Source organism: Orcinus orca, chromosome 3 (genome assembly GCF_937001465.1).
Source record: "Orcinus orca chromosome 3, mOrcOrc1.1, whole genome shotgun sequence".
Taxonomy (NCBI): Eukaryota; Metazoa; Chordata; class Mammalia; order Artiodactyla; family Delphinidae; genus Orcinus; species Orcinus orca.
The window spans coordinates 152885938-152903094 of record NC_064561.1 but is presented as its reverse complement, the minus strand read 5'-3'; the positions used below and the strand labels follow the sequence as shown (position 1 = coordinate 152903094).

Here is a 17157-nt window from a genome sequence, read left to right as displayed (position 1 = left end):
ACTACTAAATGTAAAATAGATAGCTAGTGGGAAGCGGCTGCATAGCACAGGGTTATCGGCTCGGTGCTTTGTGACCGCCTGGAGGGGTGGGATAGGGAGGGTGGGAGGGAGGGAGACGCCAGTGGGAAGAGATATGGGAACATATGTATATGTATAAATGATTGACTCTGTTATAAAGCAGAAACTAACACTCCATTGTAAAGCAACTATACTCCAATAAAGATGTAAAAAAAAAAAGTAATACAATCATTACAATTTATTATTTGTTTATAGTTCTGTTTAGATGTAGAGGTAGATTTTTAAACTGTATGCTAAATGACACATAAAGGCTGATTTGTCCATTTCCACTATTCATTCAATCTTTATCCTCTGTTTATATGGATAATCTAGAAGTTTAGTGCAAATTAATTCAATAGCTAGTTTTCAAATTAAATAACCCCCAAATGTATATTTTTGTCCATAATAATATCAAAGGAGTTGTTCTCACCTTCATAGCTTTTCTATTTTCTGATTTCACAGGCAACTCCCTTGAACTTGTATGGGCAGGAACACAAACATTGTCCATCCAGCAGAATCACATTCCCTCCATTTTGGCACGGTTGGCATTTTCTTACACTGAATTCATTGATGTAGTCTTCAATGGCTCTTTCCAAATTTTGTTTCTTTAGGTGTGCATCTTTTATTTTCACTGGAATCAGATCATATATCGGAGACAGCTGCAGGAGAGCAAAACATTTAATTTTAGGTCTTTTTCTATAGACAGAGCTTGTGCAATATTTTTCACTAAATTATTTATTCATTGCTTCATTAATTCAACAAGGGCTTATTGAATGATTATTATTGCCAGATATGATGTTAGCTTTTAAGACTGCCAGTGATCAAAACTAGTCATGATCTCTGTAATCATGGAGATCCCATTATGGAGGTAAGGAGACTGATATTAAAATAATCATACAGACAAATTTAAAATGGAAACTGTGACTAGGTGCTATAAAGGACGGGTATATGTATTTTAACAATGAACAGTCAGGGATTTAAAGTTTTAGCAGGCTAATTTACTGACATATTGTGAATGCTTTTTGCTGCCTTTTTGCTGCCTCCCCTTTTCCAGAAGGTAGGCAAGTGCTTGCGATCTCTTGTCAAAGAGGAGGTTTGTGTGTGATGCCAAGTCCAGAATGCCCCTAAAGGCAAACTCTTTACTGATTTTTTTTCTTTAAAAGCCTGAACTCATTGATAAATTTTTGTTGGGAGAAGGAGTGTGGGAAGAATGCCACCAAGGTGGGGGCATTCCTTCAGTCCAGGAAGGGGGTAGAGTTAGCATGTACCTCAAGTAGCAGGAAACCATAGCTAGATCTCTAGCAGCTATTTTGGGAAGTGGCAAAATCTTTGGAGTGCCCCTAGGGAAGGTGGCTATCAAGGAACAGGCTACAGCTTTGTCAATGACTCCGATGCTCAATCTTGGCATGGAAAGTTTGCAACCACCTGACTTCAAGTGAACTTGTAAACTTGAACAATGAGGTTATCAGGATGACCACCATGGACTAAATACTTACATATATCGTATCTTCATTTCCCAGACAGAAGCATCAGGACAAGCAAGAGCTACCCTGAACCCCATCCAACAAATGAATGAAGGATGAATTTTCCAGCAGCATGGAAGGATGGGATCTCAATGTCAAATTTAATTATACTAAAATAAATGAAGTAAAATGATTTATTTTGTACACTTAAATTCCTGGAGTAAGATACATAGTTGCTACCATTGAATCAGGGAAGTTTGGAAAGGCTTTCCTGAGAAAATGACTATGAAGTTGAGATTTGAGGGTGTTAAGATGGAAAGATTACTCTAGTAATATAGGGCAGAATTCAAAAAATGCTTAGTTATGTTACATATAAAACACATATAGAATATACAGGGCTATGTTTTATGTACATATGTAAAACATGTATAGAAAACTTGTATCATATGCCTATTTAATGTAAGCAAATTCAATTGTGTGACTGTAAAGGTGTTTGAGTAGATAAACTGTAAGAAATTGAAACCCTTTGGTGGCACAGTACTTTGAAATAAGAGACCACAAAATTTAGACGCAATTGGAATCGAAAGACAAGATTAAAAAATATACCACAGAACTTCCCTGGTGGCGCAGTGGTTAAGAATCCACCTGCCAATGCAGGGGACACGGGTTCGAGCCCTGATCCGGGAAGATCTCACATGCTGCTGAGCAACTAAGCCTGTGCACCACAACTACTGAGCCTGCACTCTGGAGCCTGCGAGGCACAACTACTGAGCCCGCATGCCACAACTACTGAAGCCTGTGTGCCTAGAGCCCGTGCTCCACAGCAAGAGAAGCCACCACAATAAGTCCACGCACCACAACGAAGACCCAATGTAGCCATAAATAAATAAATTTATTAAAAAAATAGTTTTATATATATCTATATACACACACACACACACACACACACACCACAAATTCCTGCCAAAGAGTAATGATGGATTAAATAAAGTCAACTAATCCTTTTTCTGAGGACGATGAGAAAAGCTGAACAAGATAAAAGTAAAATTAAAAAATTTGCTTGAAAACCCTGGAGAACTAACAAGGTAACAAAACATTACTAGGCTAAGATCTGGGAGGAGGTAGAAGTTCAGTGAGGTGAGCCCAGTACTTCTGGGTCACCAGTCCCCTTGACACATTTCCTAAATCAGGAAGAGGCAGTCGAGGAACTAAGAGGTAGAGAAGCACATTACTGGGCTGGGGAAAAAAGGTTGAAATTCAGGACAGCAAAGGTAAAAAAGCTGTGCTTTGGGTTGGGCCCCAAAGGACTGCAGCCCTAGAAGTAAAAGGGAATTGGAATTGAGGTGGTCCTGGCAAAGACTGCAGCTGGTTTTAAAATAATCCTGAGTCATTAGGACCCCAGAGGCTTTTCAGATACAAATATGTATTTCTTTTGAAGACAATAAAAGCATCTCAGGCCTCAAGCTACTCTGATAGCAATTTTTAAAGTATAATATCCAGCCCACAATAAAAGTAACTAGGTACACAAGGAAATGAGCCAACGTGAATGAGAATCAGTAGAAATAATAGAAATGAGAAACAGAGCTTGGGAATGCCAAGATTTGAGTTATCAGATGTAGACTTTAAAACAGCTATGTTTACATAAGCATAAGAGACAAGATTAAAAATTTTAGCAGAGAACTGAAAATTATTTTTAAAAATAGAAGATTTGAAAAAAAATAAACAAAGAGAATTGGAATTTGTTATTATAATATACAAATTAATGGACTGGTTAAATAGTAGATGTGACACAACTGAAGTAAAGTTAATGAATTGAAATATAGGTTAGAAGAAGATATTGACAATGAAGCATGAAGAGATACAAAGTCAGGAAATACAGAAAGACAATAGGAAACATAAAAGAGAGAGTGAGGGGATTCCCTGGTGGTGCAGTGGTTGAGAGTCCGCCTGCCGATGCAGGGGACACGGGTTCGTGCCTCGGTCCGGGAAGATTCCACATGCCGTGGAGCTGCTGGGCCTGTGAGCCATGGCCGCTGAGCCTGCGTGTCCCGAGCCTGTGCTTTGCAACGGGAGAGGCCACAACAGTGAGAGACCCGCGTACCGAAAAACAAACAAACAAACAAACAAAAAAAACATAATATTTTACTATTTTTTGAACTTCTCCAAGAAGATAAATTTAAAAAGTGTTTCATGGTGGACTATCTATGGTTGCCTTCTGCTTAGGCAGAATATTGATATGAAAAGTCCAGGCTTTCAATTCATGAAGAAAGAAACATAGAGATATTTTAGATGGAATGCCCACCAATCTAAAAATCTGGGGGTCAATAGTCGACCTTAAAAATAGGATAAAACTATATTTTGCATCCAGCCAGTAGGACTGTGCCAACAGAGTTGATGAAGGTTTTTGAATAGTTCTAGTAAATCCAGTAGTAAATCTTCAGCAGATACTTTATTGACTTGAGATTTTAAAAGTCAGCTCTAGAATATGATGGACTCTTATTAAGACCTCCTCAGAGAACAGTCTTGGATCCGTACAAGGACAGTTGAACTCCCTTTGTAGAAATGAGAAGACAAGACACTTTAGGTGTCCATCTGAATGTAAACATCCACCTAAATCAATTTTTTTCTTGTTTGTTTGTTTTGGCCATGCAGCTTGTGGGATCTTAGTTCCCTGACCAGAGATTGAACCCAGGCCCTTGGCAGTGAAAGTGTGGAGTCTTAACCAACTGGACTGCCAGGGAGTTCTGAATCAATTCTTTTTTTATTTAAGATCTTCTGAAACAGATTTATTTCACTGAGTTCAAGATAATGAATTTAAATATTATTTAAATATGACAAAATAAAAGGGGTCTCTTCTGATTTTAATTTTATATATGGGCATGCTAATTTGGACAACTATTTTCCTCTCTTTGTCCTAGTTTTGGGACAAAATATGTGAAGACTCTCACAGATGTGCTCGCATATTTACAACTGGGTAGATTTCCACAACCTAAAGGGAGAGTACACTACAATTTTCCTGAGTTTCTCTCTCACATAAATGAAGTAGTTTTGGTGGTTTCACTCACTCTTTAAAGACAATAATGAAGAATGAAGGAACACAATTCTCTAATAACTAGTCCTATCAAAAATGTCAACATGTTGGACTTCCCTGGCAGTCCAGTGGTTAAGACTCCACACTCCCATTGCCAGGGGCATGGGTTTGATCCCTGGTCAGGGTACTAAGATCCCGCATGCTGTGTAGTGCAACCAAAAAAAAAAAAAAAAAAAAGTCAACATGTTTATAACTCAAGTTAATCAAAAGGAAGTAGGGGGCAATCAAAGATAAATTTGACCCAAGGGAAGAAAATTGTGAAACATACAGGGAAAATTGAAAGCTATAGAAGAAAGTAGGAAAAATACTTTCTAATAATTTCAGGAACAAAACAGCAATAAAGGAAAACACATAGCCTTTATAGTTAGTTTGGGGAGAGAATGGTGAGGCTAAGTAACATTGGCATTTATATCTTTATAATTATAATGTAGCTTTTTCCCCTTAGGAATAAGCACCAAGACTGTAAAGTCCCAAAAGGTTTATAAACGGAAGACTATTATAATCAAGACACAAAAAGGAAAGGATTTCCTGACCATGAGAACTGTTCACTCTTGGTCTTATTTTCTGAGAACTTATGAACTTCCCTTTCATAAAGGCCCTTGAAAAATACAATTCTCCTGTGTTGGAAGTGGTGGTATGATGTCACCTGAAGGCAAGGGACAACTGGGGCAGAAGGAAGGGAACCAACAATTTCTGTGCAACTATTTTGTACCAATCTGAGCTATAGTCTCTATACAAGGAATCACATTAAATCCTCAAATAAACGTGGAGCCCTGGAGAATTCAGTGTTGCAGAAGTCAGAAAATATTACACATCTAGTGAGGAGCAGAGACTCAGACTCAGCCCGGTTGGTCTGATGCCCCCTCTGTGCCTTTCTTCTACACCATGCTTCTTTCAGGGATGGGACGGGAGTGCATTTGAATGCTCACGTCTCTTGCAGATGAAGTTAACTGTTCATCTGAACCAGCAATTACATTTAGGAAGAAAATGACAAAATCTTCTATTTGAAAATAAATATTTCTTACTTTTTGATTTATGAGCACTGGAGCATCATTTAAGGAAGAGGCCCAATTTACAAAGTCAGTCACATTAATCATCCTGGCTCTTCTGAGAAGCTTCTCTTTCAGTTCAGTTGCATATTTTCTTGTTCCTCCTCTTATGAATGAAATAACATCATCGATGAGGCTTTCACTCGTGATGTTTTCTGAGAAGAGAAAGAAGATATAAGTGAAGCATGTATAGTTCTGTGATATCTGATAGACATTTATTGAACCCCTTTCATAAGGTATAGTCTAGTACATTTATTGAATTTTATTTATAAATATTACTTATGTAATTTTTTTCACCCCAAATATCCAAGGGTCATTTTTATTAGTAGTCAATTATAGATTCCAATCATCTTTTTAAAGAAAATATAAATGGTATGACGCTTGAGATACACTAATAATTTAAAGTTCATCACCTAAGCACATGCACACATGGGAACACGACTCTTGAATGGATACATTTGTTGTTGCAGACTTAGCTTCATAATTATATTTTGTATAAGTTTGTTTTAAACTGTTTTAATATTATAAAAAACTTCAGAGTATAAAAAAGAATAAAGTAAAAAACATAATTTCTTTCCACCCCTATTTTCACATTATTTCTCCCTCAGTCTCTCCCAGACTAAACTGCTTTAAAAAAGTTTTGGTGAATCATTTAGAGTTGTGAATTTTTTGAACTAAAAAGTAATTTCAAGGTGATTTTTGTTCATCCTTCCTTATTTCTATAGATGAGAAGACTGAGCCTCAGAGAGATGGAGTGACTAGCCCAAGGTCACACAGTAAGCTTAATGGCCAAATTTTGAAATTACGACATTTGATGGCAAGGTCAGTTTTCTTTTCACTTCATCAGTAGCTTCCAAGCATGGCCACATGTTAGTGGCTGGTATGCTTTTAAAAATATTAGGTTTTCCTCTCTTCTACTTCTCCACTATCAGCTGACCCTTTTTTTTTTTTTCTACATCTTTATTGGAGTATAATTGCTTTACAATGGTGTGTTAATTTCTGCTTTATAACAAAGTGAATCAGCTATACATATACATATGTCCCCATATCTCCTCCCTCTTGCATCTCCTTCCCACCTCCCTATCCCACCCCTCTAGGTAGACACAAAGCGCTGAGCTGATCTCCCTGTGCTCTGTGTCAGCCGACTCTTTAAATCACTCTTTAACTGAGTCTCAAGCATTTGTATTTCTGAGAATGCTCTCAAGTATTTCTGATTAGAGTAAAAATTGAGAACTCCAGCACTACCTCATGCTTATAAATCTGCTAATGATTAGCAACAGAAGTAATATTTATATCAAAAAATTATATTTTTAAAAATGTTATGCACTGATTTATTGTTAAGGATGGATTAGGTATTTTCTTTTTTTCACCCAGTTTTATTGAGATATAATCACGTACAATACTGTATAAGTTTAAGGTGTACAGCATGATGACTTGACATACATATATATTGCAAAATGATTATCACAATAAGTTTAGTTAACATATATTACCTCATATAGTTACAAAAATTATTTTTTCCTTGTGATGAGAACATTTAGGATCTATTCTCTTAGCAGCTTTCAAATACATCACACAGCAGTGTTAACTATAGTCATCAGGTTGTACATTACATCCCCAGTACTTATTTATCTTATAACTGGAAGCTTGTACCTTTTGACCAATTGGGTGAAGGTGAATTAGGGATTTTGAGTCAGGTGGAAGATTGAGTTAGGGAGATCGCTTTGGCCTTCTTCTTTCTTGATGGACACAGACAGCACTGCCACTAGGCCATTTGGAAGCTTTGTTAAAATTAGGGGGAAAAAAGAGAACTTTCCTCAAGATATTTCTCTACCATCGGGCTTCTACCATTGCCATGATAAAAATATAAATCTACAATGACCACAGTGTGAATGGCTGTATTCCCCAGAGCTGTGCAGTTCACGACCTGCACAATGATGATACCATTGAATACATGTCCCCAGGTTACTTGTGTTTATAATGGTTTGGGAACCACTGTGAAGGTAAAATAGCTTTTGGGAATTCCCTGGCAGTCCAGTGGTTAGGACTCTGTGCTTTTACCACCGAGGGCCTGGGATCAGTCCCTGGCTTGGCAAAAAAAGAAAAAAAAAAATAGTTTTTAAGCACTTTCAGTTTGTTGTTGTTGTTGTTGTTTTTTATAAAGAGGGGAGACAATAAAGAAGGCTCATAGTGACAGGGCAGTGCTCATTGACCTTTCCTCCTTCTTTTCACCCTAGTAAGTTAGGCCATACTTACGAATTTTATCATCACTCCTCTTTAAGCAATTGTCTGAATTAATATTTCCTGCGATTTCAATTCCAGCATTCAGAGATAAATCCAGATTAAACCCGAGGCATCTCTGTATATCCCTTAGTTCAACACCTGTTTAATATATTTAGTTAGAAATTATTAGATTATGTCTATCAACGTCATAAATAAATTCCAATTTTGCTATTTTGTAAGAAACATACTTACTTGGATTCCTAGACATTATTACTGAACTCAAATGCAAGGTTATATCTGCCCTGCTTTGCCCTCATATTAGAATCTAATGGTCTCCTTTGACTTTGCTTGTCAACTTAATGGTGAAGGACCGATAAATTTACCCCTTGTTAAAAGGGACATGAGTCAGACAAGGGTGGTTATAGTCCATCCTTACCTCTAATACCATAAAAGGGAGACAATATCTAACATGTATTGAATGATTATATGCCCAGCATCATTCTAAGCATCTTGTGTAAATCAACTAATTTAATCCTCTTATTGACTTTCTGAGATAAGTTTTATTATTATCCTCATTTTACAGATGAGCATGAGGAATAACAAAGCAGTTAAGGAACCTGCTGATGGTACTCAGTTAGTAATTAGCCAAGTAGGTACTAGAAACAAGAACTGTCTGGCTATTAAGCACTTCTCTGCATCAACTTCATAATTTGGTCATGGGATGCATCAACATCTCCTGATCCTCTTTGGAAGACTCAGTTCATCATTGAGGTAGCTAGTTTGTTGCTTTGGGCAGATGGCTTAAATATATGACACTTTATTCTGGTCCTACTAATGCTGTTTAGTAGACATTGGTCTTGGGAGCTGACTCATTGTGGTGTGTGGTTGCTCCAGTTATAACGAAGAAAAATCCCAATATTTACTCAAGTATATAATTTATTGTCTATTCTCCTGATTTAAAAGAGGAAATTATTTCTTCATTTTAAGAGTAACTTCCCAGGTCTGAGCTCATTGATCATATCAGTTTTTGCTCTTATTTATCACTTCAGATCACACACACACATACACACACGTATACAAACACGTGGTTGTTTGTCCTGGAAGCCAAAATGCTCTACGAAAAAGGAAAGGGAGAAGTTAAGTTGATCCCAGGATCCCATGGTGAGATGTAGAAGTAGAGATCTGAGGCATTTAGTCATTCATTCATTCAACGAGTATCTTTTGTGTACCCCCAATTACTGAGAACTTAAGAAATATCCAGTGGAATTTCCCATGGTAAAGGAGGAGGGAGGATAAAAATGGAAGATAATGCTAGAAATTCAGAATACTAGATTTCCAACCTTAACCTAAGAAGCATGAGAATTCTGATTCGAAGATGAGGATGAAAATACCTAAGTGACCCCCTAAAGCTTAGATTCTCTACCTCAGCTGTGGACCTCTCCACGACCAGACGGAGTCTGGATGCCCCAAACTGCAGGATGTGGCTTGGATCTTGGGTGTGGCAAAGCAGAGAAGTGAGAAGAATGACTTCCTCTTCAAAGACCCAGAGTCCACCTAATGATCTTTGTCTACTAAGGCCAGAAGGTAAGTAGATATAAGTAGGTAGCTCTGAGTTGTCCAAGATGAAAGATTTCAACCCATGGAGTTTTTTCACCAAAGCAACTCTTAGCCTGAAGAGTTCTTTGTGTTTTGATCACCCTTGCTGAGCCTTTCTCTTCTGATTTTCAAGTTACTCAAGACACATTCCTCTTGTGCCCCTCTCCCATGTGATATCTATCAATATAGCCTACTGGGCAGGGCTCCTAGAGACCCCATTATGCCGTCTCACTGGAATAACCTTGTGAGGCAGTATAAACCAAGAAACCTCATACTCTAGTCCCCCTGGAAATGCATCTACCGGCCCAAGACTAGACTGAGGCATCAAGAGCAACTGGTTCTGGCCATTCATATTTGTTTCATCCTTAAAGGGTTTATCCACAGTGGGGACAGTGTCAGGCTTTAAGATCAGAGATGAATCCCATCTTTTGCTTGACACAGCCAGAGGCTAAGGAGAAAGAGCCATGGAAGTGCTTTTGGCAACACTTCCTTCCCTAAGAGACACAACTCAAATCTTTGAGGGCAGAGAGAGGAGCTATGCTGGCATCTTTCACCTCTTTAAAGAGTGCTGTAACTAAGCCTTAATTAATCACAAAATAAATATTAAAACTTATTAACATAGAAACTTGGCATCTAGTTTATTCTTAAAAGGCTTTGAGGAAGTCTTTAGGTCAGGATGGTAATTCTGTAGCACATAGGCCTATCCTGTGCATATGGCAGACACTGATGATCAATCATAGACTCTTTTCCATGATTCAAGTGTGGTCAGAAACCTATTTATGGACCCAATTCAACTACCACCCCATAGTTAGAATTGTCATCATATGAGGTAAAACGAATTTTCCACTTTTGCTTTAGGCTTACATGTTGTTAACATTGTTTCTTCCTTCCTCTCTTAGAGAAAATTTAGAACATTTCCTTTCCAATTCTGAAGAATACTTTGGAAGATAATTGGCATACATATAATTGAACCAGTCTATGGATTAAGGAAGAGGTTATGTAAATGACGTCTTTTGTACTTTTCACCTTTTAAATAGTATTTCACTAAAAGCAGCACCACCAAATAATATTATATTGCAGTACGATTTTGTGCATTTCTCAGTAGTGCTGCTGAGAAGTGCAGGGCCAAGTCATCTTGTTTGAGGTGGAAGTCAATTTGCTGTTTGATAGGATTTTAGAGGCCAAAGGGCAGGGAGAGAGTTCTCTCAAAGAAGCAGGTTACAAAACTCTAAAGCCTTTAACCATTGGAAGAGGATAACACTAGAAATAGTTGATGGTTACAACAATGTTGGAAGTTAGAACTCTATTTCTAGCTATACCTTTCTGGTTCATGGAAGTTTTATCCAAAACATATATTAGTTCATAGAGTCCTCCTAGAGTCCCAGAGCTACTGTAGTGGGTTCCATAGGTTTCCAAAAATGCAAAATATTCCCCCTTTTCATAGGTAGCTGGTAGAGCTTTTATAGAATCCAAGAAAGTTGTTGCCAGCATGACGTCCCGAGTTCTCATCACAAATCTTCCCAGGTGAATGGCTCCTTTTACATGCAGAAATATTTTTTCCTTTGTTGTAGAGCCGAAGAAAAGAAATATGAGTTTTATCACCATTATTTTGAATTCAAAAATCACAAAATTTAGAATTTCCATAGTCAATCCGTTTTTAGCAGTGACCGCAAGATATCGCTTTAACCCACTTGGAATGGCAAACTTAAAATCATATTAAAACTGTTGATGAAGACGTGCAGAACCTGGAACTCTCTCACAGTGCTGGTGGAAGGGTAAAATGGTACAACCACTCTGGAGAACTGTTTGGTAGTATCTTGTAAAAGTCAACACACATCTACCCCAATGGCCAGCAACTTCACTTCTACGTAAGATCAGTAAAAGAGTAGTTCACAAAAAGATCTGTATGAGACTTTTATAGTGGCTTTGGTCAGAATAGCTTAAAATTGAAAATGACAAATGTCCACTGACAGGGGAGTTAATAGATAAATTGTAGTCTATTCACACAAAGGAATACTAGTTAGCAATAAAAGGGAACAAACTACTGATACAGGCAAAAATATAAATAAATCTCAAAAATATTATACTGAGGGCTTCCCTGGTGGCGCAGGGGTTGAGAGTCCCCCTGCCGATGCAGGGGACACGGGTTCGTGCCCCGGTCCGGGAAGATCCCACATGCCACGGAGCGGCTGGGCCTGTGAGCCATGGCCGCTGAGCCTGCGCATCCGGAGCCTGTGCTCCGCAGCGGGAGAGGCCACAACAGTGAGAGGCCCGCATACCGAAAAAAAAAATATATATATTATACTGAACGAAAAAGTCAGGCACCAAAGAGTATATACTGTATGATTCTATTTATATGAAGTTGTAGAACAGGTGAAACTAAGCTGTGGTCAGAGAAATCTGGTCAGTAGTTGCCTCTCAGGCAGTAGGGGATTGATGCAAAGGGCATGAAGGAATTTTCTTGAGGTGATGGAAATATTCTACATCTTGTTTAAGGAGGTGGTTACAAAGGTGGATACAATAGTCAAAACTCATCATGGAACTAAATGCGCAAAATATTTTCATTTTATTGTATGCAAATTACACCTCCCTAAGTTGACTTAAAAATGTTAACAATGGAAGGAAATGTAGACGCTATATATGAAGCCCAATTTTATTTTACACATGAGGAAACTCTGATACAAAGGTATCAAATTATTTGCCCCAAATCACACAGAGTCTGTGGCAGAGATTTGTCCCAAAAACCTAGGTCTCAGGTCTCTCTGTGCCTTCTACTAAGTCCTCTCAGTTTTTGATAACAGGAGGGACAGATAATATTTTAAGCTGTGGCTTTCAAGACAATCTAAACACCTCAGCAGTTAATGTTCCCAGGGATGATGGCTTAAATTTCCAAAGGAAAACTGGGGCGGTCACAAAGAACTATGTGATTTAATGCTATAGACTGTCCTGGCCAAAACTAAACTACAACTGACATCCATGATTTTGTGGAAGGTTCTTTTGAAGTTCTCCTGCTGTAGTTGTGGTTAGCACGTGTTGATTGCATAGGAGTTTAATACGTTTTATTATTTTTTTAAAGGTACATCTTGGTGTATACAAACATCACACCAAACTTTTTATGTTTTAGAAGCACAATTGTTCACACTGCGTGACTTAACTTTAGGTGATTTTGGGTGATTCAGTATCTAACAAAAATCTTAAAGAAACTTACTCCATATATATATGTTCTCCACCTGATGACTTGCATAATAATTCTTAATGCAACCTCAAAGATGCACAAAACATATTTGGAATCCCTCTCGTTTTTGCTAAAATTAGGTGTATCTTGTCAGAAAGACATTGCGTTCTTTGACTCAACTTATTTTAGAGGTAGATCTTAGATTATTCCCAGCCAGATATACTCTTGTTTCTTCCATCTTAAAGGAATAAAAATAATCTCTTGGCCTTACTTGTTCAGCCATTTGCCACTCATTTCTTCACCCTCATTAGAAGCAAAATTCCTTTAAAGAGTTTTCTGTACTAGCTCTTTCCAATTCCTCTCTTCCCAGTTTCTCTTAAATCTAACCCAGTCATGCTGCTGCCCTCACTACTCCAACAAAACTTCTCTTTTGTTCAAAACCTCTTCTGAAGGTCACCAGTGACCTTCACAATGCTAAAGCCAGTGCTTCTTAGTCCTCATCTTTCACATATTAGCACATTTGACACAGTTCATCACTCTTTTCTCTTCGATAGAATTTATTTACTTTTTGTTATCTAGGGTAGTTCTTCTCAAAATGTACAGTGTGAACAAATCACCTAGAGAATCTTGTTAAAAACAATTCTAATTCAGTAGGTCTGGGGTAGGGTCTGAGATCCTAACTTCCCAGTGATGTTGTTGCTGCTGGTCCATGGACCGCACTTTGAGTAGCAAGGTTCTACAGCATTACACTGGCCACATCTTGCTTTCCTTCACTCCTCTTTCTTCAGACCTCTTTCTATTGAAGTTCCCTGAGTTTAGTCTTTGATCTTCTCTTTTCTATCCACACTAACTTCATTAGTGGTCTCACCAAAGCCTATGACTTTAAGCACCTTCTATATATTAACAACTCTGAAACTTAGAGCTTAATCCCAGACCTCTTTCTCAAATTCCAGACTCATAACATCAACTTCCTATTTGATATCTCCAGTGGAATGTCTAATAGACATCTCAAACTTAATCTAACTAAAACTTAACTACTGGTCTTTTTCTCCAAACCTGCTCTACCTGAAATTTTCTCCATCTCAGTTGATAGCAACTCCATCTTTCCGGTTGCTCAGGCCAAAAACTTTGGCGTTTGTAGAATCATGTTTGACTCTACAACTGTCCTTTCTGAACTGTCATCATCTCTCACCTGGATTCTTGCAACAGTTTTAACAAACCTTCTTCCTTTTGCTCGTAACTTTCATAATCTCTTCTCAACAGTACCCAGAGTAATCACTGAAGATATATGAGAATATGTCAACCTTCTATTCAAAACATTCCAATGGTCCCTCATGTCACTCACTGAAAAAACCAAACTCTTAGAACAGGCTGTGAGGCCCTTTATGATCTGATTCAAGGTAACCTCTCTAACCTTTTCTCCTTCTGTTCACTTTGGCCCAATGGGCAGGTATGTTCCCATCCTAGGGACTTGTCTTTAATAGATCCTTCTGCCAGATATATCATCCCAAATATAACTATTTGACTATTTCCTCTCCTTCAAATCTTTATTCAGAGCTCATCTCCTCAGTGAAGCCTACCCTAAGCTGCTTTTTTAATACTGCCATCTGCCCAGGAGTCCTGATTGCCATTATGCTACTCTACATTTCATTGTATTCTATAGCATCTATCATTTTCTAAATACTATATAGCTTCCTTTTTTACTGTTATGTTTGTTTCTGTCTATCTCCCCCTGCTAAACTTTCAGCTCCATGAGAAGACTCTTTATGAGTTTGGTTCACAAATGTATTTTAAGCACGTGGAACAGTGCCTGGCCACAGAGTAAGTCCACAATTAAATATTTGTTGAATGACTTAAAAGATTTTCCAACTGCACCCTTTGGGTGAGTGTGCATGTGGATATAGAGGCAATGTATTGATCAACCCATTATACAATTAGGCATAGTATAAGTACTAAGAGTGAATGAGTATTATTTTTTAAGTGGAAGAAGGGTATCTAAATAGGTGACTGTGTTATTAGAGAAGAAAGAGTGAGCATTTTACCAGCATCATACTGACTACAGAAAGTATATTCTATATTTATTCCAAAGACAATGAAACAAACTTCTAAATCTGGCTTAAATATTAAAAAACAAACACATTTTCAAAGTCTCAAATTAAAGGTATGATTACAAAGTAAGCAGACCAATTTCATATGCAATGTGTACAATTTCATGGCATCGTTACTCTAGAAATACACTTTACAGTAAGTAAATAGCCATCATTCTAAGACATTACAGTGAATTACCAAAATTCCTTAGTATGATTTTTCATTGTACTTCTGAAGAGAATATAAATTAAACAGTCTATCACCACAATCTCAGTCAAAAAGCATGCTCTGAATTCCCTTTTTTTTTTTTGGCTGTGCCACGCGGCATGTGGGATCTTAGTTCCCTGGCCAGGGATCAAACCCGTGCCCTCTGCAGTGGAAGCACGAAGTCTTAACCACTGGACCACCAGGGAAGTCCTAAAAAGTATGCTCTGAACTCTTAATATGCTTGTTCTGTTGTCAGCCACAAACATCTCACCCACTTATTACTGCTATACTGAAGAGATTTTTCTCCAGTTAGCATTCTTCTTCTGGGCCTTCAAACTACCTACACATTTGAGGATTTGTTGAGTACTATTTTTCTTTCTCTTATGCGCTCTATCTGCTCTAAACGATTAAACTTAAAAGAGGACATTTGGTTAGTTTGAAAAATATTCCATTATATTCTCTATATTAAATGTTTGGTCTTACCTTCTTCGAAGAATATGACCACAACCGTTTGTAAGATTCATTTTTGGAATATGTAAATCGAAAGGTACCCTGGGCATTTGAAAGACGTGGAAAGTCTTTTTTGCCAGAAGGTTTTGAATCTGTACTTTCAAGCTGTCCAATTGCTTCATGAGGTGTGTATTTTAGAGATAAATCTGCATTAAAACTTGATTTCTTCTCTTGGATGATACTTCTGAATACTTGCATCTTTTCATCATAATATTCAGTTCTGAAATTTTTGTCGGCTTTGGTCTAAAAGAGAATAGCAAAGTGTTTTTGAAAACAACATACAAAAAAACCCCAAAATAAACAGGAGAAGACAAAAATCAGGCAACTTATTTGAAAGGGAGTAGAACAAAGAAGTTGAGCCACGGCAAGAAAGTGAGACTGAGGGGGTTCAAATACAGAGCTGATGACTTTGAGAACGTTACACGATAACCTCTCTGTGCCCAGTCTGATTTCTAGTGTGTAAAATCGGGATACTCACCATGCCTGGACCAAAGGTTATTATAAGGAGTCAATGAAATAAAGCATATGAAGGACTTAGAACATAGCAAGCTTTCAAGAGTTAATATATTAATAATTAAAAAGCAAGTTGCATAACAGATCAGATGCACAATATACTCCCATCTGTGTAGAAAAAGAAGGAAAGAAATGATAAAGCTAAGCCTTCCTGAAGCCTTGTGGACCAGGCACTGTTTTGAGCATTTTGTACATGTTAATTAATATAAGTAGAAAGGCCAGGACTTGAGCCCTGAACGGCCTCTTAACGTTTACACTCTACTGCCTATTTTAAAAAAAAGAAAAAAAAAAAAAGCCTTTATGTGCATAGAAAATTACCGGAAAAATAGACAAATCATGGAGTGATAGCCCTGGGTAAGGGGAACTGTGAGTAAATGGATATCTGGAGTGACAGCAGGCTTGCTTTTTCTTGCATCGTCTTTTATGTGGTTTGGACTTTATTTATTTATTTACCACATTCATTTTTGCATAGAAAAACTAAGTAATCTAGTTAAAAATTAAAACTTTCAATTAAAACAAATGAACTTATTTACAAAACAGAAACAGACTCACAGACATAGAAAACAAACTTATAGTTACCAAAGAGGACAGGAGGAGGGAGGGATAAATGAGGAACTTGGAATTAACAGATACACGCTACTATACGTAAAATAGATAATCAACGAGGTATTACTGTATAGCACAGGGAACTATATTTAATATCTTGTAATAACCTATAATGGAAAAGAATTGAAAAAGAATAAAACTGAATCACCTTCCTGTATACCAGAAACTAACACAACATTGTAAATCAGCTATACTTCAATAAAACAAAGAAAGAAACAAATAAAAACTTTCTTTGCCAACTTGGTTATTGTCAGGCATCAACGGGAGGGCTGTACATCTCAACAAACTCTCTTTCCAGAGGTCCTCTGTAACAGGCTGCAACTCTTGTCCGGAAAGAGACACTCATCTCTTCAGTCAGTGGCACAGACTGAACTCAGTAGCATGCACTGGGTGACTGTTCTGCACGAGGAATGCTGTGGTCTGAATGTTTATGTCTCCCCTTAAATCCATATGTTAAAATCCTAATGCCCAGTGGGATGGTATTAGGAGATGGGGCCTTTGGGAGGAGCCTTCTTGAAGAGATTCGTGCTTTTATAAAAGTGACCCCACAGAGCTCCCTAGTCCCTGCCAACCATGTGA

The 17157-nt window shown here is 37.7% G+C and overlaps 1 protein-coding gene across 2 annotated transcripts in view; it reads right to left on the bottom strand.

Annotated features, from left to right (window-relative positions):
* Positions 1–487: 487 nt before the first annotated feature.
* Positions 488–17157, bottom strand: part of C9 (complement C9) — a 46183-nt gene continuing 29513 nt past the window's right edge. Inside the window, exons 6-10 of one of the 2 annotated variants that reach the window (XM_033421227.2) lie at positions 15433–15702; positions 10799–11039; positions 7917–8042; positions 5637–5815; positions 488–716 (exon numbers count right to left, since the gene is read on the bottom strand). In XM_033421227.2, the coding sequence (XP_033277118.1) occupies positions 501–716; positions 5637–5815; positions 7917–8042; positions 10799–11039; positions 15433–15702 (1032 nt within the window). In that variant the 3' untranslated portion in view covers positions 488–500. The remainder of the gene's footprint in view (positions 717–5636; positions 5816–7916; positions 8043–10798; positions 11040–15432; positions 15703–17157) is intronic. The other variant, XM_033421229.2, reaches the window with a different exon arrangement.